General features: G+C 41.8%; 3 protein-coding genes across 6 annotated transcripts in view; 1 reads left to right on the top strand and 2 right to left on the bottom strand.

Moving 5' to 3' along the window:
* ino80 (INO80 complex ATPase subunit) overlaps window positions 1-5,328 on the top strand; it is a 40,948-nt gene extending 35,620 nt beyond the window's left edge. For all 4 annotated transcript variants that reach the window (XM_088002233.1, XM_088002232.1, XM_088002231.1 and 1 more), the window contains exons 36-37: window positions 2,501-2,716; window positions 3,865-5,328. In XM_088002233.1, coding sequence (XP_087858359.1) covers window positions 2,501-2,716; window positions 3,865-4,076 — 428 coding nt within the window. In that variant the 3' untranslated portion in view covers window positions 4,077-5,328. The remainder of the gene's footprint in view (window positions 1-2,500; window positions 2,717-3,864) is intronic.
* A 1,424-nt stretch (window positions 5,329-6,752) lies between these two features.
* On the bottom strand, window positions 6,753-8,514 carry chac1 (ChaC, cation transport regulator homolog 1 (E. coli)). The gene is made up of 3 exons (XM_014973857.2): window positions 7,879-8,514; window positions 7,618-7,653; window positions 6,753-7,508 (listed from the first exon to the last, which is right to left on the bottom strand). Exons 1-3 carry the CDS (start codon window positions 8,047-8,049, stop codon window positions 7,125-7,127), a joined length of 591 nt encoding a protein of 196 aa, XP_014829343.1. The 5' UTR covers window positions 8,050-8,514; the 3' UTR covers window positions 6,753-7,124.
* Window positions 8,515-13,938: 5,424 nt separating this feature from the next.
* On the bottom strand, window positions 13,939-25,671 carry dll4 (delta-like 4 (Drosophila)). Its single transcript, XM_014973856.2, has 11 exons — window positions 24,245-25,671; window positions 23,842-24,102; window positions 23,345-23,402; window positions 22,453-22,716; window positions 19,563-19,623; window positions 18,314-18,444; window positions 17,979-18,148; window positions 17,661-17,880; window positions 16,462-17,191; window positions 15,649-15,757; window positions 13,939-15,211 (listed from the first exon to the last, which is right to left on the bottom strand). The coding sequence occupies exons 1-11, from the start codon at window positions 24,296-24,298 to the stop codon at window positions 15,206-15,208; spliced, it is 2,064 nt and encodes a 687-aa protein (XP_014829342.1). The 5' UTR covers window positions 24,299-25,671; the 3' UTR covers window positions 13,939-15,205.
* Window positions 25,672-25,919: the final 248 nt, after the last annotated feature.

The raw sequence follows: 25,919 nt of genomic DNA, 5'->3' as shown, positions 1-25,919 counted from the left end.
ATTCTGCACAGATGTTCCTGTACACTATGCCCGCCACTTGGTTATGTCGTTCCATGTACGCTTTCCCTGCCAGCATCTTGCACCCTGCTGTTATGTCCTGGACTGTCTCAGGGGCCTCCTTGCACAACCTACACCTTGGGTCTTGTCTGGTGTGGTAGATCTGAGCCTCTATTGCTCTGGTGTTTAGGGCCTGTTCCTGGGCGGCCAGGATGAGGGCCTCTGTGCTGTCCTTGAGTCCAGCTTTCTCCAGCCATTGGTAGGATTTCCTGATATCAGCCACTTCAGTTATTTGTCGGTGGTACATCCCATGTAGGGGCTTGTCCTCCCATGATGGTTCCTCCAGCACCTCAACTTCTGTACAGCTCTGTGTGTGTATGTGTGTATATATATATATATATATATATATATATATATATATATATATATATATATATATATATATATATATATATATATATATATATATATATATATATATAAAGTGTGTATATATATATATATATATAATTTTTTTTTTTTTTTTTTTTTTTTAAAGAAAACAAACTGTGAATAATTTCCAGTTTGAGTCACATCCTGCACCAGAGTTTAGAAAGGACTTAAAGGGCCAGAAGCCCAGAACCTCTGGGGGTCCTTTACATATCTTTTTATTTATGAATGCAGGTATTGCATTAGGTGTGGTTCTTTATATAAAACTTATAGCTCCATACCAAGCGAATTATATTAACATTTTTAACATTTTATAAACATAAACAATACCGAAGTATTTGGAAAATTATGAAGTTACAGTTCACTTTTGGGGGGAACAACATGGAGCTTCTGCCCAGAGGAAACATTAAACCCACCATGCCTCAGTTCATACCTGCTTATGTGTAGGACTACCTGTTAATGTATTATAGTTTACATTAGCAGAAGTTTTTTTCTGTAGTAGACAGGACACCAAAACTGGCTCTGGCCCCAGGGCCCAGATCCTTGTAAATCCAGCCCTGTTCACAACTTTGCAGTATTTTGCGTTGGTCTAAAAAAAAAAAAAACATTTGGAAGACATTTAAAAAAAGAAAACTTTCCCATTTTGACGTTCCACTTATGCCCATTATTACTTTTTTCTTTTTTTCTTTTTTTTTTGCTTTTTATGATTTTATTTTCATAGAGATTTGATAGAGATTTACTGTCTTTCATTTACTCTGAAAATGGGAAATAAATGACACACTTTGGACTCGCTGCCGTCATCGGGGCGTCGTTGAAACCCACTCTGGATTTCTTTGAGCCGTGCTAAGAGCCTCCTGTCTGTAAGATAATTGATTCCCGCTGATCGTCAGGCCTCGTGTTATTGGAGGGAAGTCGATGCCCTCAGAGAGCCGATGACGGCTTGATGAAGGGTCCGAGAGATCCGTCGCGAACGGAGGATCCGCCGGCCAACGCGGACATATAAGGGAAACGACAGAGACGAGTGACTTTCGAGCAGGAATGCAGCGAAAGAAAGGAAAACGTTCACGCATGCCTTGCTGCTGGTGATATTACAGGCTGTATGGCACATCAAATGGAGCGGATCATTCACATAAACTAGACCACCAGTGTGATGTGGGCAGTGGGAGAAGGAGAGAGGAGAAGCTAACCCTGGAGTAGACGCGCTGCCACGGAGCCAAGCACTGGATCCGATTTTGCAAGCAGTATGGAAAATGGAGAGTAATATTTTTGCTTGAGTCTGTATTTATGGCAATTATAAGATGATTAATGTTTTAATGTTCTTTAATGTCGTAAAATTGCCGCAGTATGTTTAGCGAAGTGAGTCGAGGCCAAGTCAAGCAGCAGCTCTCATGCATTATGTGTGGGATTTCTTTGTGATTTGATTGTAAAGTGGTAAAGACGGGCCTTTTTACGGAAACTACATGTCTGTGAAGTTGATAAATTTATTATCCTTACGAGGTTTCATAAACTGTCTTCAAAATTAAAAAAAAGAAATTATGAAAGGAAGGTTGAATTTCCAGACTTTACTCTTTTATTTTATTACCTAAAAGATAAAAATCTAGTTTTCTGAAAAAAAAAAAAATATATATATATATATATGATACTTAAACGTCATTTATCTTTATATTTAGCCCATTGCAAATGGAATATTAACTATTAATATTTGAGTTGCTGTCAGAGATCTTACAGATAAACGTGTTACGTGTTCAAAAATAAAAAAGGAATATTTTTCTGCCTTTTTTTTTGGCCTCTAGTTTGAAACTAAACCTGTGGTTGAAAATGATGAAATTAAAAGTGTTGCTACTTTTTATATTGGTTAAATCCATATTAGGTAATGATTTCATATAGATTTAGTAAAAAACACTTTCTCCAGTGACATAGTTTAAAAGTGCACTTCCACGTCTTGTCATTTCATACTTCAGTGTCAGAATATCTGGAAATCCGAGGATGGAAAAGTATTTTGAAATGGAGAACTTTTGCTGGAACCCAGTAGTAGAAAATAAACAAAGCTCTTCGTCTTCGTCTGCGTCTCTAGGTGTTTCAGCCTCCGACTCGATCAGCCCAGGCAGAGGCCGGTCCGGTCGGAGTCGCGGGCGGCCCAAAGGATCCGGAGGAGCCGCCAAGTCCGGAGGGAAGGGCCGGGGCCGGAAGTCAACAGCTGGGAGCGCGGCGGCCATGGCGGGGGCGAAGGCTGGGGCGGCAGCCGCCTCAGCAGCGGCTTACGCTGCTTACGGATACAGTGTTTCCAAAGGTCGGTCTCTACGGCAACGCGTTTCGCTATTAAACGCCGGTCTTAATTTGAAAATTGTGCCACTGACTGAACAGATGCAAAAACAATTTTAAATCGGATCTCTAGGCTCTTCGATAATAATGCCACGTTTCTCCCAGTTTTATATGAAGATCATCTATAAAAACCAACAATCTTTTTTTTTTCCACTTCGCAACCAGAAAAGACGTTAAAGTTTGTGTTACGATTGAAAGATTTGAATGGAGCAGCTTTGTCCCTACTGCTATGAAATAACGTTTGTGTAGAGCTGCGAAGCAAGATAGATTTGATCAAATATGTACTTGATAAAATGTTTCATTTTGAAAGCTAAGAAAGTTCAACTTTTTTTTCCAAATCAGACACAAAATTAATCATTTAACTTTTACATAGAAAGAAAACAACTTCAGCTGAGCGAGCCCTTTTCGTATAAAATCAAAATCCACTTTATAATATAAAAGCACATAGTTTGAATATAAAAATATATATATTTTTGAAAGCTTTGTACCATCGGTGCCTTTCTGTTGTAGATACTCTTTGTCGTTATTGCATAAGAAGATACAGAGGAGCTGCTGAAGTGCCTCTGTTTCCTTTATAATTCAAATTATTTAATCGGTTTTCTAAGGGCCAGTTTGGAGGGACCGGAGGGCCACATGTGGCTCTGGAGCCGCAGGTTGCAGACCTCTGCTCTGTGGCAATCTTCACTGTTGTTGCAAAATAATCCAGTGCTGCTGAAACTGTTATGTTTGGCCGCCTGCGGTCTTTGTGCTACTTGTAAAAACAGTTTTTCTTTCGACGCCGCTCCTTTTTTGTTTACTGCTTACGCCCGTGCCACTGGACCACCGCGCTGCTCCAAGCGTCTCATTGTTTCCTTCTTGGGCCGAGATTTTTCTTTTTTTCTTTCTTTTTTTTACAAGCAAACTCCCTGTTTCACATTAATTGAGCTAACAAACAAACAAACATTGAAGATCCTGTGACCTTTCCGGTTTGCCTCGTAGAAAACGTTCCCCCGGATAGTGAAAGAACGTCTTTGTGAATTAACAATGGAAACTGTGCACTAAAACTGTTACTAGGCCGTAACTAGTTTTTTTTTTTTACAAGCAGAGTAACAATGTGCTTTCTGTCCCTCCGTTCAGCCGGCCTCTCCGCCGCCACCGGCCCCCTGCAGCCCTCCTTGGCGCGACCGGCCACGGCCCCCGCCTTCAACCCCAGCCGAAGCTCCTCCCCCCTCGCCAAAGGAGCGCCCTCCGGCCACAGCTCCCACACGCAGCTGGCCCACGGCCACCACCACAGCAGCCACGGCGCAGCCAGGAAGGGCAAGGGCCCCGGCGGCCCCGGGGCTCGATGATGAAGGCACAGATTGGTTCCTGACCTGCTGCTCACTGTGAATCCCACTGACGCTTTATGCCTACGCTCATAAAGAGAGTGCAGTATTTACTACCCATTTTGTGGAAGACAACGCTCTGCCCTTTTTTGGCTCAGAAACTGAACACACACACACACACACACACACACACACACACACACATCAGTCTGATGGTTGGTCTTTTTTTCCTTGTTCCAGTTTTGTTTGGATGTATATTAGTTAGCCGAGGCTCGGGCGGTTTTCGTCGGCGTCACAACGAGAGCGCTTCCAAGTGCTTCTGGAGGCCAATCAGAAGCCGCAAAAGGGGGTTCTTCAATTTTTATTTTTATTTTTTCTCTCTTTGACAAGTTAGTGATGAACTTCTGTCACTGAGCCGCGTCTTCCATTCTTTGGGTGTTAACTAGTATCATAGATGTGCACTAGGTTATTTAATTGTTCCGTAGATATGTACGCTCAGTTCGACGCTATGGAGGAATCCGAATTTCTAACGTCGACTCCCCCTCCCCCCCACGCCGTCCCTCCCCAAGTAGATCTACAGCTTTTCTACTAAAGCCCTTATTTTTCTAACAGAGGATTAAAGTAGGCGAACCAACATGGCGACGGAAAACCCTTTTCAACTACGCTTTTCGAGTATTCCCAAATCCACGTGAAAATGATATTTTTGTCCAAAAAAAGAAGAATAGTGTAAAGAAATTTAAAAGATATATATTTCAAATGGAAGTGTGCTGGTTGACTCAGCCGTGCTGCTAACAATTAAAATACTGATTCAGATTATTTGGTTGTTTGCTATTATAAGTTATTATTACTTTTATTTCTTTGTTTGTTTTTTTGCATTTACAATGGGGAGTTTATATTAATTGTGATGGAAGTCACATGTACAACTGTAAAATGTGAATTCAGTCGCTGTTTTTACTTTTCATGACATTTCTGTGACGACCTGTTTGTGGATTTCTCGTGCGTTTTTAGAATAAAAACGAAAAGGTTCACGTTAAATGTCCCGAACCTGAGCACTACATTCGTTCTGGGTTTTTTTTTTTGTTTCTCTGTTAATATTGTGATGAAAACTGAAAGTTCTATATTTGATGTAAATAAAGATGAGAGAAGCCCTGTGGCTCTTTTCTCTCTCATCCGCCTGTTTTATTTTTATAGATTGGGTACATGTGAAGAGATGGATCAGCTGTTTTACTCCATGGAGGTGTGAGGTGAAAAATAAAGGTGCTTTAATTTGAACCTGCTCTCTTGTGTGACGGCTTCTGATTTTTCATCCCTCGAAGTTATGTCCAGAGAAAACGTATACAGTTGATGTCAGATGTTTAAGTGTTATATACAAATACATTTTCCTCACTGACCGTAAATCAAACTTTTCCTGTTTTAGGCTAGTTAGTTGCCAAAATGATTTCTGTTTGCTAAATGCCAGAATTATGTGTGAGGGAATTAGTTCTTACTTTCTTCAAGCTAACAATTTAAACACATTTCTATATATATTTTTGGTTTAGAATTGCCTTTTAAACTGACTCGGGTGAAACATGTCAGCTATCAATCCACAAGTCTATAGCAATAGTTTGCCGAAGTTTTGGCCCATTCCTCCTAACAGAATTGCTATATGCAAGTCAGTTTTGAAGGCAGACCTGCTTGGACACATCTTTTCTTTTTCTTCTTTTTTTTTATACATATCTACTTCAGAAAATCTGTTATTTTTAGAGAACCATTTTATTTCTATTTCCATGTTTCAAAATAAAGAAACTTTTGCAAAAAGATATATATCCATCATCTTATGTGTTATTTGCACACAGTTTCCAGCCTAATGCTGAGAGAAATGGATCTGAATGAATGTTACTGGTAAATCTACAGCAATTATTCAATGGAAAACCTGCTAAAAGCGACATATCTGTATTTATAAACTTTACTTGTTTATAATTTTTAGCCAGGGCCAAAAAACCCACTTGTGGCTCCAGAGGCCCCTGATTTATTTCGAATCCATTTTTGGCCAAGCTTTCACTAATGCTTTGATAAATTTAGTTATTGCTCCAATATTTCCACATGATTTTTTTTTATTAACTATAGACAACACTGCTATATCCAAGTGCATTTTTTATGCATTAATACTTCATAGATGCAATACAAGTCTGATTCTTCCAAAACAAAGTCAAATAAACCGTGGTGTGGATCCCCCACTCCAAATCTGCAAGGCTTAAATGTATTAAATTAGGGGAAATTTGGGGAGTTTCAATGTGATTGCCTAATCCAATTCACTGGGGTTTAAATAATTTCATGTTGAATCTCAGTCAAGCTCTTCAGAACCCTCTGTATCAACAGATCAAGCTTGTAAACACAGGACTTCCAGGTCTGGGTTTACTCCCGGCCAGTTACACAAACCGGAGCACCTAAAGAGACTACTTGAATGGTGTCCAAAGTACAAGCTGCCCCGGTCAGTTTGGGAGTGTCCAACCCTGTTACATGTATTCCTGGGGTCACACACACACACACACAATACACAACCCAGTCAAATCCAGACCATGGATTTAAAAAGGATGTGTTCCAGGCTTTACCTTGCGTCTCTAAAGCAAAATTGGTTAGGACACCACAGGTCAGTGGGGTTAAATAAACAGTTTGGTATAATAGATGCTGCTTATCCAACCCTGCACAATAAAGAGGCAATTTATTTTTCTCTTGTCCAGATTTTTATTGGTGTTTTGACATAAAACTGGATGGATGTTGCTTCACAAACACACCACAGTCATCTAGTGAGTTTTGTTTACAGTAAACATCTTCGGGTACCTTAATGAACTGGACGGCTTCAGAACAGAGGAAAAACGAACCGTGTTCTAAGCCAAACCACATAATGCTTACAGTAGAGTAATTGCACGTCTTAGTGATTTATCGACAGACTTCCCTTTTGTTACTCTGGTGGCATACACATTCAAATACTAGCATGATGTCTGAAACTACAGAAAATAACCGAACTGACGTGACGGGTTACAACTTTCTCGAGAGTTTGGCATCCTAAGCTAGTGAAACAAAGGGTACGAGCTACTGAGCTGCTAACAGATAAGACACCACAGTCAGAGCGGCCGTCTCTATAGCAAACAGGTGGTGATCCTCCACGTGAGGGCAGCTGCTCCTCATGAACTCCGCCAGCCGGAGCAGGTACTCCAGGTTGTGGCCGGTCTTCCCTCTGCACACGGCAATCTGGGCGCCGATCTCCTCCGGACTGGCCGGCCCCAGGAAGAGGGGGTTGTCGGTGGTGGCGATGTACACCAGCGCCTGAACGGGAGACCGGTCCTCTCCGTGCGGGAAGAAATCCACCATCTTGGTGATGTAGCCGCCACGGACCGTCTCTCGGACGTTGAGGTACTTGAGGGACTCCTCCAGCTGTGAGCCCGACACCTCGAAAGCCACACCCCAAGTGGTCGCCTGAGGGGGAAACAGAAAAAAAAAAAAAAAGGGGAAAGAAAGTCAGCTTTGGTGTCGGTGGGGGAACTTCCACAGCAGCTTCAGATGCGTAGGAAGAAGTTCCACTTACATCATCGTCTTCGATCAGCGTCACCACTCTTCCGGGCTGAGGGGAGGAACACAAATGGGTTACAATCATTGTAAATAATTGATGTTAAAACTGAAGTCATTCTTTAAGACAATAGCAGTTTTAATGGTAATTTTATTTAAAATTTCTGGGTATTATCTAATGTCCGCAACTAAGCGCTTCACGAACCACAATGGGGGTCCCGAGCCAACCTTTAGAAACCACCACGTACGTCAAGCATCTAAACCCGCCTTTCAAACTCACCGACTCATCATTCCCGCGATGGAAGTTGTCTCCATGCCAGAAACGCCTCTTGTAGCCTTCAATGTAACCGACCTCGCTCCTCTTGTACTTGAAGTCCGGCTTCCACACCAGCGACCCGTACCCGAAGATCCACAGGCTGCTCTTCCCTGCGATGATGTCTTGAGGTTTCATGTTGATCGGTAGTGTTGACGTTCAAATGGAATCGATGGGATTTTTAAAGAAATCAGCTGTGAGGTGACTAGCTGGTGGTTAGCGTTAGCTTCCTCCGGTCCAGGAGGAGAGGTACCGGTTGGCTCGCAGGGATACCGCGTCCGGTATTGGAGCCCAACTGCTTGGCAGTTGCGAAGATGGAGTTTCGGGGTTGGTTTTGCCTTGCGCTGTGCATCGCCATTGCATTAGAGTTGCCGCATTATGCCTTAAAAATCCATGGCAGCCGCTTGGGCCTTGTGGCTCGATACGAAGGGGGGAAAAAAACGACAAAATTGTTTGGCCAGCCGCTGCGCCGGCCTGTGAAGGTGTTAGCTTAAGAGAAATGAATGTAAAGATCGAGGTTTTCGAGATGTAACCGTTCTAAATACGCCGCTGGTTGTCGTGTTCTCCCCCCCGCGGAGATGTTGGTTAAGCCTGACGCATTTCCTCGATAAGATGGCGAGGTGACGTTCGAGAATTTATAGAGTTTTGGCAAATTTAGGCGGAGCCTCACTAATGCGTTCGACCAATGATATACATGCAGTCTTTCTTTCCAGTCCTTTTTAGCCAAACAATTTTCGGTGCGCTGAAGTAAGGCGGGACTTAGAGCTACACTCGACATATGATTAGTCCGAATTCCAGTTATGACGTAGTTTCATTTTACACACTGATTTGTCACTGAACTTTCACTCTAATGTACCCAATTTTTGATTGGTCCATCTTGCTGTCAGTCTTTTTACTTTCTCTGGCTGATGCAACTTAGCTCAGCATTTCAGATCTCTTGCAGCAAGCTAGTAACATACAAAGACGTTGCATCATATATATATATATATATATATATATATATATATATATATATATATATATATATATATATATATATAACTTTATTAATAATGTGAATGTACTATTTCAAGGCCTCAGGTTTTTCTGTAAATTCTGTGAACTGACCTTTGAATAATTAAACTGAACTGAATTTAATTACAGTCGTCTCAATTAAAACGTAAATAGCTTTCCTTTTCAGTAAAATTAAAGCAAGTACAAATGGTTATGATTAGATTGAAGGGAGTTTAATCAAAGCCTTATATGGATGTTTACATTAGGCTGAAACATATATGAACTGTAATCCGGTTTCACGGCTCAAGTATCCAAGAGTTGGATTAAGATCAACTTTCCTTTCATACCACACCTCTTGAACTTGCAGAGAATTGTTGAGGGAAGTGTTTATACACATAAATATCTGGTGACATTTCGGGTATTTGCTCAGTCCAGCAGAGGGTCACCATGACATACTCAATGGAATATGTGTGGCAATCCACTGGGTCAGAATGCAGTAAACAGGAAATTAGTTTTAGTTTCTATACACACACACATGAGCAGGTTCTGTTTGTCAAAACATGTTGGGTAATTATTATTTTTTTGTTCACGTAGACTACCCATCTGGAATAATAAATCTTTCTAAAATAAAAGTAGATAAAAGAAAAACTGACTTCTTTTCAACCACTGGCCACCATGGAGAACATACTGGATGAGGAGATGACCAAACAACTGTAGGGTTTGTTCAAAACATACCAAGATACCTCCCTCTACCGTCAGATCTTAAATACAGCAAACAGTACAAGCTCATCTCTGCTCAATAAATAGATTATCTATAAATAGGTGGCATTATCTGTTTAATAAGAGGCCACTCAAGTGTATCATCTCCTCATAGATCCAGTCCAGGAAAGGACTGAACGACCCTCTATGAGGCACGCGCTTGCAGCCCCTCACGCTTCGCTCTTTCACGTCCATGTGCACCATATCTCAGAGCAAGTGACTTCACTGACACCACAGTGTCTCTGTGAAATATTCACAGAAATAATCTGCAAATAGATTATTTGCTTTCTTATCTTTTGTGAGATAAGAAAGGGCAATAGGCTGCGTAAAGAGCCAGGCAGTGCTCCTGCTTTGTGGAAAGTTGGTGTTGTTTTTGTAGTTTCCTGCTTACACCTCTTTATCGGTCGAGGACAGGTCAGTCGTATCTGCACAAAAACAAGCTTTCACTCGCCAGGTGACGTCAACAAAACAGATTGATCAATTTGATGCAGCTCAAACCAGATATTTACACCCACTGGATAAAAGACACGTAACCTTCTTCAACTACCCAAAGTTAAATAAGATTAGAACTTTACTGTATGTATATCTAATATATCAAGGTATGATAAATCAAAGTTTTGGTCCCTTTACATTTTGAGGGACAAAAAGGGATAAAGTTGCAAGTCTGAGAACACCATTTCACCTGTAAAGCACGGTGGAGGCAGCGTCAACAACACTTAAGGACAAAAAGTATGTTATTTTGGAGTGACCTGATCCTTCGTCCATTATAATGTGCATGCCGAGCTAAAAAGATGTGAGAGCAAGGCAGTCTGCAAACCTGTCTGAGTCACAACCAGGAAGGATGGGCCAAAACTCTAGCAAGTTAATTTGAAAAGCTTGTGCAAGGAAATCCACATGTCTGATCCAAATTCTGAATTTCCCCTCTGTAGGGCAATAGACTGTTTTTTTTTTATTCTATTATTTTCAAATCACCCAGTAAAATTAAAGCTTCTTAATTTGAAGTAAAATTTAAAAAAAAGTCTTTTGGTAATTATTCTGGCATTTAGCTAACAAATGTAATTATAGTCATCTTAATCAACCTAAAACGGGAGGAAAATAAATGACTGATTTGGCTCCAGAAGGGGGAAAATGATGATTCTTTATCTACGGGGGGGAAGCAAATATCTGGTTTCAAAAACAGATCTTCTAGAGGGTTTATACAGAAAGGCATCTTTTCTTGTAACTGAAATGATTTTTAATGGGGAATGGTGTTTGAATAGCCAGAACGTGAGAGGGGTTGGAGTTTTGTTTGGTTTTCTGCTGACCACTTCCTTCCTGTGCATGGGGTTCTTACTGACACCTAGTGTTAATTAAAGAGACAACTGCAGCTGAGGAGAGGCATGACTGCTAGTCAGCTGCAAACACAACAGCAAAAAAACAAAAGAGTAAAGCACAATTTTAAGTTAAACCAATCAGAGATAACAAAACAAAACAAAACAAAATAAACAAACAAAAAAAAACCACACACACACACAAAACAACTTAATTTTGAAAGTGCAGCTGTAACCATCACGATTTGTTTTCAGGTGGCTAAAAAACAAATGTATTGCATTGAACTACTGAATTTCTAAAATATTAAATGACTACAAATGCTAAAATAGAAACTTAAAGAAGGTGACAAGCAGCTGTAGCTCCTGAGTGGAAGCAACAGTTCTTTAAAGAAAAGGAAAACAAAAGCAAAGAGCACGGAGGAACTTCCAGATTCCTCGACTGCATTCGAAATGGGAAAAGTTGCTGTGGCAATGAGAGAAAAAGTTACTCATTTCCTCAGTGTAAAAAAAAAAAAACACTGATTGGGAGTGTTTGCTTGTTGCTTCCTGAGACTTTGAGTCATCTGCGCGAGCCAGAGCAGAACGAAGGGAGATCGATGCGTGAGAAAAACCGCTGGCCCTCGCCGGCATGTTCTGCATTTTTTAATCAAGGAGGAAACAGGAACTGATGTCACTGGGTCACAAACAGGATGCTGTGATTATAATACAATGAAAATGCCGGCCTGTGTTATGGACACCCAGAGGCCAAAGAGCAGAGCCCTAGCAAGTGCAAACCAGGGTGTGTGTGTGTGTGTGTGTGTGTGTGTGTCTGCTGATTGGTGTGAGGACGGTGACCATGGGAAGAAACTCTTGAGAGCTATCAGGTTGGGTCAGGTAGCAGACCAAAGCACGATTTGCTTTAACTGGATGATTAATCATTGCGGTAGCATCTAAGTTTTTCCTGAGCGGAGCAGGAAGTTCCCGTTTCTAAACTTTTCTTCTTTTTCTTTTGCCGTAATTTTATAATCTGGGAGATGAGGATGCCCAGGTCAAACTGTTGACAGGATGTGTGCTTGGAGGGCAAAAAAATAAACAAACAAACTAAAAAAAACAAACAAATTCTACGCCGAGTGTTGACTGCTCTTGATTAGTGGGTGTTGACTCTTACAGGATCTCTGTTAATTGGAGGCAGAAGGTATTTTCAAAAATCCGGACGAGCGATGAAGAATAAGACAAGACGGGGTCGTTTTGAGCAACAATCTGTTGGGGCTGTCTAGATTAATCAGTTTGTTCTGACAACTTTTCTAAAGCAGATTCCTTTTTATTTATGTGGATTCCTCCCAGATTCACTGGCTCCCATCTGGTTTGGCCCTCCCCTCTGGTGACGTGGGGGACCCGTGCCAGGGCCTCTCCCCCAGCTTTGTTTACTGGAGTGGATGGTATAGTACCGGGCATTGAAATATTGCTCCTAACCCTGAGGGGGGAAGCAGGCAGTTGGGGAGCCTGCAAGAGCCTCAGTATTTTTTTATTTATTTTTTTTTATGGGAGGAGGTCTGTGCGCAGTGTGGGTCATGCACACGAGGTGAGAGGCATGGCATATGCTGCTGTTTTTATGGCACCGCAGACTCACTCTGCGAGCTCCCCCCACACGGCATCTGTTTGGCTGGCTACACGAGCATTACGAGAGGGGTGAGGGGCTTGAGGTTCCCCTTTGCCCCGCGCCTTGGCTTTGTTTCACCATTTCCAGCTCGAGGGGGTGGTTTCCCTGGAAACGGATTTGAATTTCAAGCCAATTTAGGGGCCAGAGAGAGAGAGAGAGATACAGAGAGAGAAAGGGCGGGTGAGTGGAGTAGGAGCCAAAAGCGTTTCCAGGAATTACTCGAGGTAGTGATGCTATAAGCAAAGGGAGCTTTTTGTCTCTATGTGACCTAGTCGTTGTGTTTAGGGCTGGACCTCAACGCTGCATGTGACACCACTGATTCCAACCTCTTATAGACAGTAGGATATCTAATCAGGATCGATGGTACAGCATTTATGAATCCAACATACACTCGATATGTCTTGGTAAAGTGTGCCGAGACGAATGTGATAACTGGACTTGAGCTAAGGATAGTTTTTTTCAGAAACATCGCTTCTGAAGAGAACCGATTCTACAAGAATTGTTGGGCGCTGCAGTCTAGTTGTCACTGGAGTCATGTTGTTTGAATAAAAACCATTATGTACATGTTTTTGATACAGTGACATGTATCAGTTTTGAATGGTACACTGATGACACCCAGCCTTATGTATATGTGAAGCCAGATGTTTTTGATTAGGTACAAGGCCTTTAAGTGCGTCCTGGGGAAATAGCGCCAGATGCAACTGTTGGGGAACCTTGGTGTCAATGCAAATACTCTCTTCAGCTTAATGTGGAGGATCCCACCCTTTCTCTAAGGGTGAGTGCAGCTGTCTGACAGTAGAAGACCATTTTAGCTGCTTGCATCCAGGGTATTGTTTTCCTGTTCATGATAAACTTTATGTGTTGACTTTGTTCGATTTCACCCTAACAGACCAGGCTGATTTACATCAAGACAAGACCTCAATGCATCTATCCATCTCCTGCTCCATTCTGCCATAACTCTTAACCAAGATGGTACCCAGAAACTTGACCTTCTGATACAAGACAAAATCTTAAATATTTGAGAGCTTCTTATTAGTATTTTTTTTTCATTTAAATTACACATTGCAATAAGCTGCCTGCACTGTACATGCTTATTTTGTTTTATTGATGTCAAAGCTATCTGCCCCATTTAAATTATTTTTGCATAAAGTTCTTACCGTATTTTAATTTCGACTCTCGAGATTAAAATACGTTATTTATAAAAATAAAATCCCGAGTTTCACTTCCTTAAAAGGCGCTACAAAATGTGCGAGTGCAGGGAAACAGCTGACTTTCACAACTCGAAATCTTTCAAATCAGATACAAATAAGCACACAACACATGGCATCGTTTCTGGTCGACGTCATTATTTAAAAAGCACCTCAAAAAAAATAACTTTCTTTTTTTTTTCCATTTAGTGACAAACAGTTTTATTCTTCAGAAGTTTGGTCCTTATAAATATGCATTATATACAAAATAATATTATAAAACATATAAAGAGCAGTGTCATATTTAAATTAAACTCTGAAAATAATCATTTAAAAAAAAAAAATTACATTATTGGTTTTTCTACTTTTTTGAAATTTACTATAGGCAGGCAGTGGTGTGACAGTCTTTTCCTTCTCCTTTTGACTCAGTTACTTTTGTCTTTTCAGTGAGCCTGCATAAGAAACACATTCCTATGCACACTTTCTCTGGGTTTTTGCTGGCACTGCGCTGACTGTTGGGCTCCTGTGGTTTTTCTCGCGAAATCCCTGTTGATTAAAAAGTGTTCTCTTGTTTTCCATTCTAGGTTTCTTTTTTATGGTAGTGCAAATGAACAAAGAACAGACAAGGGCACAAATTTAGCATTGAAACCCCCTCTTTTTAAGGCTTCTGTAGTGAATTTGGGCTGCATACAATCTCCACCCTTGCGCTGACCAAGTCCAACTAGTCCTTTCTTTTTTCAACGCGATGAACAGCCGAGGGATATTTTCGCATATTCGTAGCTCTCGTTGTTGCCGACGTTGGACTGGGGACAGCGGGTGAATTCACTCCTTTCGACCCTGAGTCTTGCATAGCAGGCAAAGCTGGCAGGAGTGATTATTGAGGAGGGAGCAATGGGGGGGCAGGAGGAGGTGGGGTGATTTGGAGAGTCAGATCTTAGGCACCTTTTATTTCTGATTGGTTGGCTTTCAAAGTCATCATGATTATCAAACAAGGCCAGGTCAGATACGAGGGGCAAATATCCACTTTTCTTCCTTCCTTTAGCTGTCCAGGTTGGCTGAGAATCCAAACGAGCATTTCCCAGATGCTTTGTCCATCTTCAGACCACATCTGGTCAGTCTTATTTGCCTTCCATCCACTTAGGGAAGGTCCATCATTGTACACTCTTTGCACACAAACACTTGGTCGACACTAGGTCGGTCAGCCCTGTCCTCCTTCTGCTGTGTTTCGATTTCTTTACAGGGCTAACGTCTCGGCCCTCAACAGTTCTTCAGTGTTTCAGAGCAGCGATGAGCATCTAAAACAATCCCCGGACTCCTCTCAGCATTTTGTAAACAATCCAGAACATTACATTCTGCCTCGATTGTGTCTCAGTTACGCGTCCAAAGCTTCTCTGACCCCTCGCAGTTTATACCTGTGGGAGAAACAAAGAGGCGAAAATGAAATTAGAGTAAAAACCAAGTCTGTTTGGTTGCTCTGAACTGTATGAATCAATTAAAACAAAAGATTTTCCAAGTGTCGTAACAGTTCATAAGTTATTTTCTTTTATATTTAACTTGGAAAGATAAAAAGAATTTCGCCAAATGCCACAAAAATAAAACATGGTACCTTTGAGACCAAGCAGAGCCAAAAATGTGTGAGAAAACATTATGCATAAGGATTTTAGGTTATCATGTGGCCAAGATAAAGAACATTCATTCTAACTTACAGAAACCAATAATGCATATATATATGGGGTTTCCCAATCTTAACTCCAAAAATCTACAGCTCTTCCATAAATAGCCTGATGATTATTGAGGGATAGGACACTTGGGACAAAGCAATGCGTTTAAAATCCAAGAAAACGCTTACCTCAGTTGCTATGACGCACTCCCTCCGCTCCTCCGCTATAACAAATACCGACTGGTACATGGAGTCTCTTGAGGAACATATTGTTGATATCCTACACTCTGGCTTTTCACTTCAAACACAAAGCGAAAGTTGTATTAATGTAACAATACTCACAAGGGACAACCGTGTGTTAGCAACTGCAGGTGAGGAACAAAGTAAAGTTTTCCTTCCGAGCTAGTAAAAACAATAAGCTGATGTGTTCACACAAACAAAATCCTGGCCTTAAGTAAGAGGGAAATCTTCTTAGCATTTCTACCGTAGCAGGACATCATTGATGCAGTTTGTGTGCTTTATATGTATTCTTCAGATTATTTGAAGGGAAGTTGTATTAAAAGGTTATAAACAGATAGTTTATTCTCTGTAATAGATGACTATATAGGTGTTTCTCGGCTATTATTTTTGTTTTAAGTCTGGCGTTAAAGCTAATGGCTAGTCAGAGAAGGTCAAGACTAAAGAAGAAAACAAATCCAATCTCCGATAAGTTGCTTTCACTTACACTGAGTAATATAAAAGAAAAAAAATGCAGTGAACCTTTTCAGTTAAAAGATTAATAAAATAGTATTTATGTAAATTGCTAAGATGTTTTTCATATTTGAGTTACATAAGCATGCTTTGACGTTGGACCATCCTGGACTAGCCGTTAGCTTTATCTTCCTGGACTTGAAGAGACAAAAAGATTTATCTACTGAAAGTGTTAAATGCTTAGAACCTCTTAACCGAACATCCCTTAAAAAAATCCCGAAAGTGTTATTTTGAAAGAGTGTTTCCCCTTACCTGTACATTCTGCTCAAAGGCATTTTATCTTCTAAACTCTTGTCATAAATAAGACTTTTATCTTCTTGTGAGTTTTCGTCCTTAAAATCCTTTGTTTTAGAGTTGTAAGAGTCCAAGTGATAGTTTTTGTGGATAAAGTTTGATTTTTCTGAGTCACAGTCCACCTCCAGACTGAGTTTCTGGTTGGTGTTTTTCAGCTGCGACGCTGGGATCAAGTTATCACTTTGCACCTTTGAAAGGTTGTTCATAGTCTCCGTTTCTGCTCCTTGACGCCGTGCCTGCCTGTGGATGTGCCTCAAAGCAAATCCCACCATGCACAGTAGAACCAGCAGGGCCACCAGACCCACTGCCAGAGAGACCGCCGCCCACTGGAAGCCGTCGTCGCCCGTCACCGGAGAGGTGAAGGTGGCGAAGGATTCACACCGAGGCCCGGTGTAGCCTGGAGGACAGGTGCAGACCGCCGGAGTCTTCCCTGGACCACTGCCTGCAGTGCAAATGCCTCCATTGAGACATGGCCGTACGAAACACTCGTCCAGGATTCTGTCACAGTTTCGTCCACCATAGCCCGCGGGGCAAATGCAGGCATAGTCATTTATTCGGTCTTGGCAGGTTCCTCCATTAAGGCATGGGTTCCCAGCACATTCGTTGATGTTGATCTCGCACCGCTGTCCGGTGAATCCTGCGCGGCAGCTGCACATGCGCATGCCACCTTGGAGCAGACACAGGCCACCTAACAAGGACGAAATGGACAATGATGACTAAGTATAGACATTTCATAGTGAGAAACAACTTCAGTGACAAGCATTTCAAAATCACAAAGAACTTGATCCCTCTTGGGTTCACACATCTTTGTCAAATCCATTGGGACCACAATACTGTGTATTGTTGTCCTCAACAGAGAACAATATCTTAGAGGGATGCATGTTTACAAGAAGACACAAAACTGAACTGTGTTTGGGTATTTATCGCCATACACCAACAACCGCAGCAAGCTGTGGTGACATTTACAAGCCGTTGCTCCGAGCTGCCGAATGTTTACGTGGAAGACAATAGACACCAAGTTCCCAACAATTCCTGTTGTTCCACACTGCTTCCAGCAGCAGGAATTTAAAAGCCTGGTGGTGGGGAGACAGAGGGGTAGCGAGGGGAAGTTCAGAAAAGGGGGGTATGGGAGGCCAAAGAGCAGAGGAAGACCGTACCATTAGCACAGGGAAGCGACGTGCATTTGTCCACTCTCTTCTCACAGTTGAGTCCGGTGTAGCCGGGAGGACACTCGCACATGTAGCTGCGGCCATTGTCTTTCTCCCAGCATTTGCCGCCGTGGAAGCACGGGGAGTCAGCACACGTCAGCAGGTTGTGCTCGCAGTGGGAGCCCTCAAAACCTTGGAGACATGTGCACCTGTAGCCGGTCTCCAAATTCTTAAGAAATGCAACAAGAAAAAAATAAAAATAAAATGCAGGCCTCAAATAGCACAAGCAACAATCGGCATGTATGATCCCTTATTCAGTCTACTTACAGTGCATAAGCCTCCATTCCTGCAGGGGTTGCTGTCGCATTCTTGCATCTCCAGCTCACAGTTAACCCCTGTGAATCCTGGCAAGCAAGTGCACGTGTAACTCCCTTGGCCTGTGTTCATGCAGGTGGCACCGTTCAAACAGGGATGGTGATGGGTGCAGAAGTTCAGGTCTGAAGAGGGGAGGGCAGAAAAGAGGGTTTGTTTACAGAGAGGCAAAGGGAGGAAAGCTCTGAATACGCTTTAGGGGAAACCTAATTTACTAATGCTTTCAAGTCAGTAATATGAGAGCATCTTTTCTCAAAAGAAACAAGTGGTAAAAGTTGTGTGTGGCATACCTTGGTCACATAATAGGCCTCCCCAACCCTCCTGGCAGTTACACTGCCACGGCAGCTGGCAGGTACCGTGCTTGCAGGCCGGGTACTTCCTGCACTCATCGCAGAACGTGCCCTGCCAGCCTTCCCTGCATCTGAAGAAATGACAACAGATGTTTCTGGATTACTCTCTTCAGAGTGAGCGTCAGAGTTTCTTTGTTTACAAAACTACAAAACATCAACTGTTTTAAACACGCGAGCTATTGACTTTGATTGATTAAGAGCAAACAACCATGTGTTATGGTTTAGTTAGGAATTTACTGGCAAGAACCTAAAGAAATCAGAGGGCAGTTCTGCAACATTAGCAGATGTTCCGTCACAGTTAAATCCCATTGATGTTGCATGATGATTGAATTCACTGCAGCAATAGGCTTTCGCTGAAGCAATATAAAATCATGAATAAGCAACTTATAATTATAGATCAATTGTTATGCGTAGTCAATATTGTTTTTATACGTTGTTTGTGCTGCAACTTCTGTCAAACCACCTGAGCCAAAGAAGGAGCACCACATTGTTTTATATTTCAAGTATTTATTCCCAGTCAGGGACAGTTTTTGCACTGCAAATGATGGATTTATGTCTAAAACGAGAGGAGCAGAAACTTGAGGAGGAATTTCTCCCAGGGACGGGGTTGAGTGTGGAAATTATTCTTGGTGCTGAGCAAGTGAATGGGACGGGGCAGTGACAGGAAGGGAACGTGGGAAGAGGAGAAGTTAGTGAGAGCAGTTTGTCATTTTCACAATTTGGTAGATCTGAACCTCTGCTATTGGATTACACTAAAATAGCTTCTCTACTACTCTTCTTTTAATGGTTTTAAAGCAAATTTGGAAGCTATGGTTGTTTTGCTGAAATCTTAGTTAACTACACTTTTAGTTTCTTTGGCTTTCTATCTAGTATGATGCTGAAAAAATTTTTTATTTTATACTCTACTGTACATATTTTTCTGGTTTTAGATTCTTCTAGATTTAATTTTTTATTTTTTTGCTTTTGTACCTTACATCCTCTGGTCTCTTTTTAAATCTTTGTTTCATTACTTTAGTCCAGATCTTGTTTTTTAAGGACATTGACGACTGTGTTGGTAAAGTGCAGTTTCTCTTTTTAATAAGCTATGATGCTTGACGAGAAGCACAAGCAAATGTGAAAGCAACAAACACTGTTCTCATAGCCTGTGTCCCAACACATATTTCAACACTTCATAATATTTGATACTTACACACACTCCCCAGGTTTGGAGCAGTTCCCATTCCTCTCACTGCACCCCTCGAGACAGATAGCTACAGTATAAAGAAAAAAACAAACAAACATAAGTCACTTTTTAAAAATAAGTGCTAAGGCACTGACTTTGTAGAAAAATACAATTGTTTAAAAATAACTACTGGGTTGTAAATATGTCAGGTAATCCTTTAATACTTCACAATAACAACCATGAAGGCTAAAGAGATGGCAATTTCTCGAAATAGCACACTCCGAGTGTCCGTGTTGAAGTACGTGAGGATTTAGTCTGTTTTAACTTTGGTCATTAATCTAAACCTGTCCGACACACCCTAGTTACAGCTGCCCCTTAAAGAGAGAGATGGGATGGTGGGGGTCTGTGGCGGGTGGGCAGGGCAGATAGTTTGTTTGTCCTGTTTTAAGTGCACCGGTCTTGCATGACACTGATTCGCAGGACAACATATCAGGCGGCTGACAGTAAAGCGGCCCGCTTTAAGTCCGGAACAGATGCTTGCTCTCAATAGCAGACAGCTGTCACTATTGTTGTTTGTGGTCCGCCGCAGCCATATTTGCAGCTGCTACTGCAGCGCGCCCAACAATGGAAGGGGCTAAACATCGGTGGCGCGTGGCGGATAATAATGCCGCGATTAACCTTGGCGCGTGCTGTCGCCCGGACTCAACCTATCGATGCTCGCGCGCCCCCTCCTCCTTCTTTCCCGCCTGCGGATTATGTTACGCGCGAATACAGTGTTCCCTGAAGGGGGAAATCGTGTGCTTATACTGATTGAGGGTTCACTCCAAGTTTTCTTTTACACGAATAGAAAATTCGCAAATGATTACTTTAATCGCATTACAAGACGGACATTGAGGGGAGGTAAGAAAAATGAAAAGTTCCGCTTCTGTTTCAATTTGTGTTAAAAGCTCTCCCAGAGTTGTACCCTGAGGCCGCTCAATGTTGTATGTTCCCTTTAGCGGAGTTTTATTTCGGAAAACCTTTTTCAAATACCCACAAGCTCTTACAGTACCACTAATTTTACACTTTTCAAGCCTGATTGTTTGGGTATTGTGCATTAAAATACATTCTACATCAACAATTTCTTTTCTTTAACTCAAATTCTTTAAATAAATAAATAGTTAGTAGTAAATGTTATTATTATTTTTTTTCCAGATATACTCAGATGCTCTGGAAGCTCATTTCCAGAGCATTATGTTTCACAACAAACTTTGTTGCATAGAGAAAAAAATATTGAAAGATAAACTGAAAATTACTTAAAACCACAAATATTTCCCTTTGTAATGCTACGACTAGTGATTTCTAAAGTATTTTAAATCCAAAGTAATTACAAATTTGAGAGATTCTTTTTAATGGCTTAAAATTGCTACTCATTAATCTCTCATTAAAAGTAGGTCCATTAAATGCAACTTAATTTCAAAGTTTTGACATTTCTATCTTAATGTTACAAATCCGGCATGCATAGGGGGCACCTGCAGACCTAAGAACCCTAAACAGCAGCTTAGCACCCTTGTGCCTTGGACTGGCTCTGTTTTTATCATCAATGTTTGAATGTTTATGCATTACACATCTTGCATAAGCATTATTATGGCTTACAACTAAAAAATATTGTTTGCTACACAGTAACCAAATGTGTGTTGCTTCATGTGATTTATGGATTGATGGCATTTAAATATCTTAAATATCAAAACAAATGTAGTTTTTAATCTTACAGAAAGGATGCCTTAGTTGCTGTGTTGGTAGAAAATGGTAGCTATCTCACAGACTATGCCTCCATTTTCATTTGGACCTTTAAATAAATAATTGAGATACTTTTGTGTCAAAATATTGACACTCCATTAGGTAGTTTGTCCTTAATTAGGCTAGTTTATGTGGCCTACTTCCAAAATGTTAACCTGTTCAACAACAATTTTCTGATTTACTTAGAAAAAAAGTACATTGTAAAGCATGTGTCAACTCTAGTTCTCTTTGGTGCCCCCTGTTGGTTGGTTTGGGTCCTCTGAACAGTTGCTTCGTTTGCTTTTGCATTGTGCCGGCTCAGCAGTCTCTAAGTGTAAGTTACACTAAACCCAAATGAACAGTCTTGCTCACATCCATCCATGGGAGTGTGGGAGCGGAGGGGAAATTATGGTGTCTGAAAGATGCTCAATCTGTCTTCTCCCATGTATATTTTCTGTAGTCACGCACGATTGATGTGTGTGCGTAATTGCAACACGTGAGCCCATCTGGTTAGAATTTGGCGCCACGGTCAAAATAGCGCATGCCAGTTTCTCTTTCGCCACCAGTGTGACACGGATGACAGATCCGCTGTCACCCGTGTGGTCACATATCCAGCACATGGTAGCTATTACTCTCACGGTGCCTCCTTCCAATCTACTCTTTGATTAATTTGTTTTTGGTGAAAGGGGAGGGGGCTGATGGGAGGCCTTTGGTATTTTTGGACTAAAATGACATCAGGGGCTCTCCTGTGGGCTCATTTGGAGCTTTTCAGAGTGTGGGTCTGCAATGTGGTCAAGTGGGTTCCAACCAGCTCAATGTTGTGTTTACAATCCCACAACCAGTTACATTTCAGAATTATGTGATAGAAATGGGCCATCAAGGAGCATTCCACAACAAAACCGCCTGACAGACAAAGGTATTATTAGGTAATCTCTGGCTGAAGATCTCCTTGGACTTCAGTGGGGATGACATCTTTATCTGTGACTTCTTTTCTTGGCATAAATACAATAAGAAAGTCAAACTGCACAGGGAGCAACTAATGGCTCATAATCTTAGTTTAGAAAATAAATATCAGTGGCTAAGTTCAAACCAAGACTTTCAGTTTATATCGCAACCAGAAGAAAGCCAGCCAGGCGAGAGACCAAAAGGTTCGGCTTACGTTCTTCACAGTATTTCCCCTTCCAGCCGGGGAGACAGGACAGCTGACCATCCCTGGTGCAGGTGTAGTGACCGAACCGGTCGTCTCTGGGCGTGCACTTTTTGGAACAACTTTCCCCATAGTAGCTCTCGTTGCAGATGAACCGATAGGAATATCTGAGCTCCGTCTGCTTCTCGGTTTGTGTGTCCTGGGACCAGTCGGTTCCTACGCCCAACTGTCTTTGGATGGCAAAAAAGCTAATCATAAAGTCTGGATTGTTGGTATCTGTAAAAGATGAAAGATCAATTAGAAAGAAATTAAAATAGTAAAATGTATTTATTTATCTTTAAAAGTGCCACTGTCTTGTGATGATTAGGTCAAAGAGTAATCCAGTTTCATCTTAATAACTTGCCAAGCACCCAAACTGCATCCCTTATCAAATCCCATATAGCTGAGATGAAAGATAAACTCAGGTCGAAATTTCCTCTTTTTTTTCCTGTCAGCAGAAAAAAAAAACATTCCCAGGCCCAGTCCCCTCTTCCAAAGGGCAGAACAGAGTAAGGTGTAAAATACAGGAAGATGTAGTCAGGGGGTTTTGGCAGGCGCTGTGTATTCTCACCAAGAGCCCACAGCTCTTTCCCACGCCAAAAATAAAACTAGAGGAAGTTCAATTGTATTGGGCATAAGAATGAAAAAGGTGCTCTGAAGTTCAAAATAAAGGGACGCAGAGGCGTGAAAAATGTCTCAAAGTATTCACATTTAGCATTATGATTAAGAAGTAAATGTTTAATCACCCCCCTTCGAATTAAACATAGCCATGTTTTAATTTGTATCTGTGAATAGGATACAGGAAAAAAAAAAAAAAAAAAAGCTAAGGAGAGCTCCCTCCTGTGGTAGTATATGTTGCACTCACCTACAGGTAGATTTCCATAAGGTGAATGCCAGGCCTCAATAATTAATGAAAATGACCCCTGAGGAGAAAAACACATGTAGTCGGTGAAACTGTTAAGTTTATAATTTCACAACTTTTAAATGTTTATGTAATGTTTTTTGTTGTTGTTGTTGTTTTCTGATTCTGTGTCGCAGTTCAAATGTATTACAGTTAGGATGCATGGAGAGATTTATGAGTTACAGTGAACCACATACAGCACAGCGTATGGGCCCTTGCAGATTTTAAAGTGAGCCACGTCGTAGCGGCGCAATCTGGTCGTCGCCAGAGCATTACCTAATGACATGGATTAGACGAGCGGACCAATAACCGGTGCGCTCCCAAAAAACGCACAGCTGCTCCCCCGTTAACAACAACAACAACAACAACAACAACAACAAAACAGCACAATAGGGACCGATGCTATGACACAAAAATAATAACGGGGATGCATTTATGCTGCGCGCCTTCCACGCCCTTACCGGCCATCCGAACTTGAAGGGGATTTGAATGGGTCTGGGTAAAGTGCCGCTATCCTTGGCGCTGAAAGAGTTCGTCCCCAGCACCGGTGTCTCGCTACTCCCAAAGATGCAGTCACCTGGCGACACCACAGCCTGGTAGTTCTTCAGGCAAATTTTGAAATAAGTCCTGCAGCTGGGCGTGCACGCGTTCCCGTTTGCCAGCAAGCCTTTGTGGTTTTTAAATTCATGCAGATCTACCTCAAAAACTCCCGAGCCAAATACCTAAAATAATGTAAAAAATAAAAACAAAAGAAGGGGTGAGGGGGAGGGAAAGTGAGACGTTATTTGAGAAAGCGTGAAAGCAAAACGACAACAAGCGTCTCTCCGCTTGTTTTCGATCCTCATTCTTCATCCTCCTTCATACCTGTAATATTAACGTGGTACTGAACGCGATGGTAAAGGTGAACCAGGCTGCCATCCTTCTCGTTTCTCCAGGGCAGCCGTGTCACCAGCCGCCAGAAACCGCAAAGCCTCCTTACTCCCAAGTATTTACGCCCAAGGAAAAAAAAAAAGATTTCTTTCTTTTGGCAAAAAAAAAAAAGAAAAAAAAAAGCAACAATCTAAAAAACACACATAAATCCTCCGAAAGCTCCTTGTTGCCGCGCGTCAAAAACGGTCCAGAGGAACGGTTCCCAAAATCTCAAAGTTATCCAGAAGCCGAGGGAAGACCAGAATATCCACAGCCGCGCGTCTTTTTCGGTCAGCAGGCGTCCTCTCCTTGTGTATACTCCACAGTGTGTCCCTCCGCTGAGTGCGTGTAAAGGCTCAAAGCTTGTTTTGGTGCTGAACTCGGTGCGCCAGTGCGCCACGGACGTTCATCAGCCTCCTTATTACTAGTGAATGAACAGTAGAGCGTCTCCTCCTGGATATATAGATGTACACTGCGCGGCTCATTACATAAACTGTCACTCACCCAACATGGCACCGCCCCCGTTCACATATTCAACCCCCTTCCTTTCCACCCTAACAACAATTATCCAGATTTAATTCTCTATGGCAATGAGATGCCCCACCACTATTAACGAACCCGGAACATTTGTTAATTTTTTATTTTATTTTATTTTTTTTACAACCGAGTGCGCACACTGGGATGCTTTACGCACGGGGACAATCTAAGAGGAAACAAAACTTTGAGTGTAGAGAGGATCAATTCAATTAGGGTATTTCTTCGTGTACTGTTTTCGCAGTTGGTTCCACTCAATTGCACGCCTAATCAGCCCCTCACTACAGGTTTGGGGACCACGCGTCCGTCCGGAGACAGCACTCTGACAGGGCGCACATGGGAGTCTCCCCGGGGGATGGATCACAGACAATGGCAACAGAAATAAGATTAAACGGTAAACCAACTTCAAAGTTAAACCAACTGAAGTGCAGTGGTACAATTGGTTAATTGTATATGCTTTTAGACGCCAAACCGATGCAATCTGAAAGATGTGTTTTGATTTAGAATGTGATCAATGGCCTCAAGAAAACATGAGCAATCCTTTGATTTTACGCACGATTGTTGGCGCTTACGTTAAATCACTGCTTTTTACTGCTACTGTGGGCGTGTTTCGTCTTGTACCTGGCGTGTGCCCTTTCGTGCCCACCCATACGTTTTACGGTTAACAGCAGCGTGCCTCCTATTGTTGTCGCGCGTGTCCCTCTCTCGCCCTCATGCGGGTGTTCTGTGCGGGACGGGAGACATAACTATTCAGCTGTATGCAAATCAGCACTCTCCCTCTCTCCGTCCCTCTTTTTCCCTCTACACCCCTCCTCTCTCTTTCTCTCTCTCTCTCTCTCTCTCGTTCTCTTACTTGTGGCCTTTAGGAGAATCGGGCTATTTCAAGCTCCAGGTTGTCAGGATTGAGATGATTCAGCCAGTATATCAAAAGGAAAGATACGCCTAGTTCTAAGCGTAAAAGCTTTACGGAAAATGCGGGCGCAAAAAGATTGTTTTTTTTTCTCTAGAATAAAAATGTTTATTTTTTTCTCTTTTTTTTTCCTTTTTTTGCGTTTTCCCTCAGCATTCCAATGGCACTTTACTTGGTCTTTATAAT

Source organism: Poecilia mexicana, unplaced genomic scaffold (genome assembly GCF_051168715.1).
Source record: "Poecilia mexicana isolate PSO_F unplaced genomic scaffold, ASM5116871v1 scaffold_21, whole genome shotgun sequence".
Classification (NCBI taxonomy): Eukaryota; Metazoa; Chordata; class Actinopteri; order Cyprinodontiformes; family Poeciliidae; genus Poecilia; species Poecilia mexicana.
Note: the sequence above shows the minus strand (reverse complement) of the source record. Positions and strands in the feature narration are given on the sequence as shown.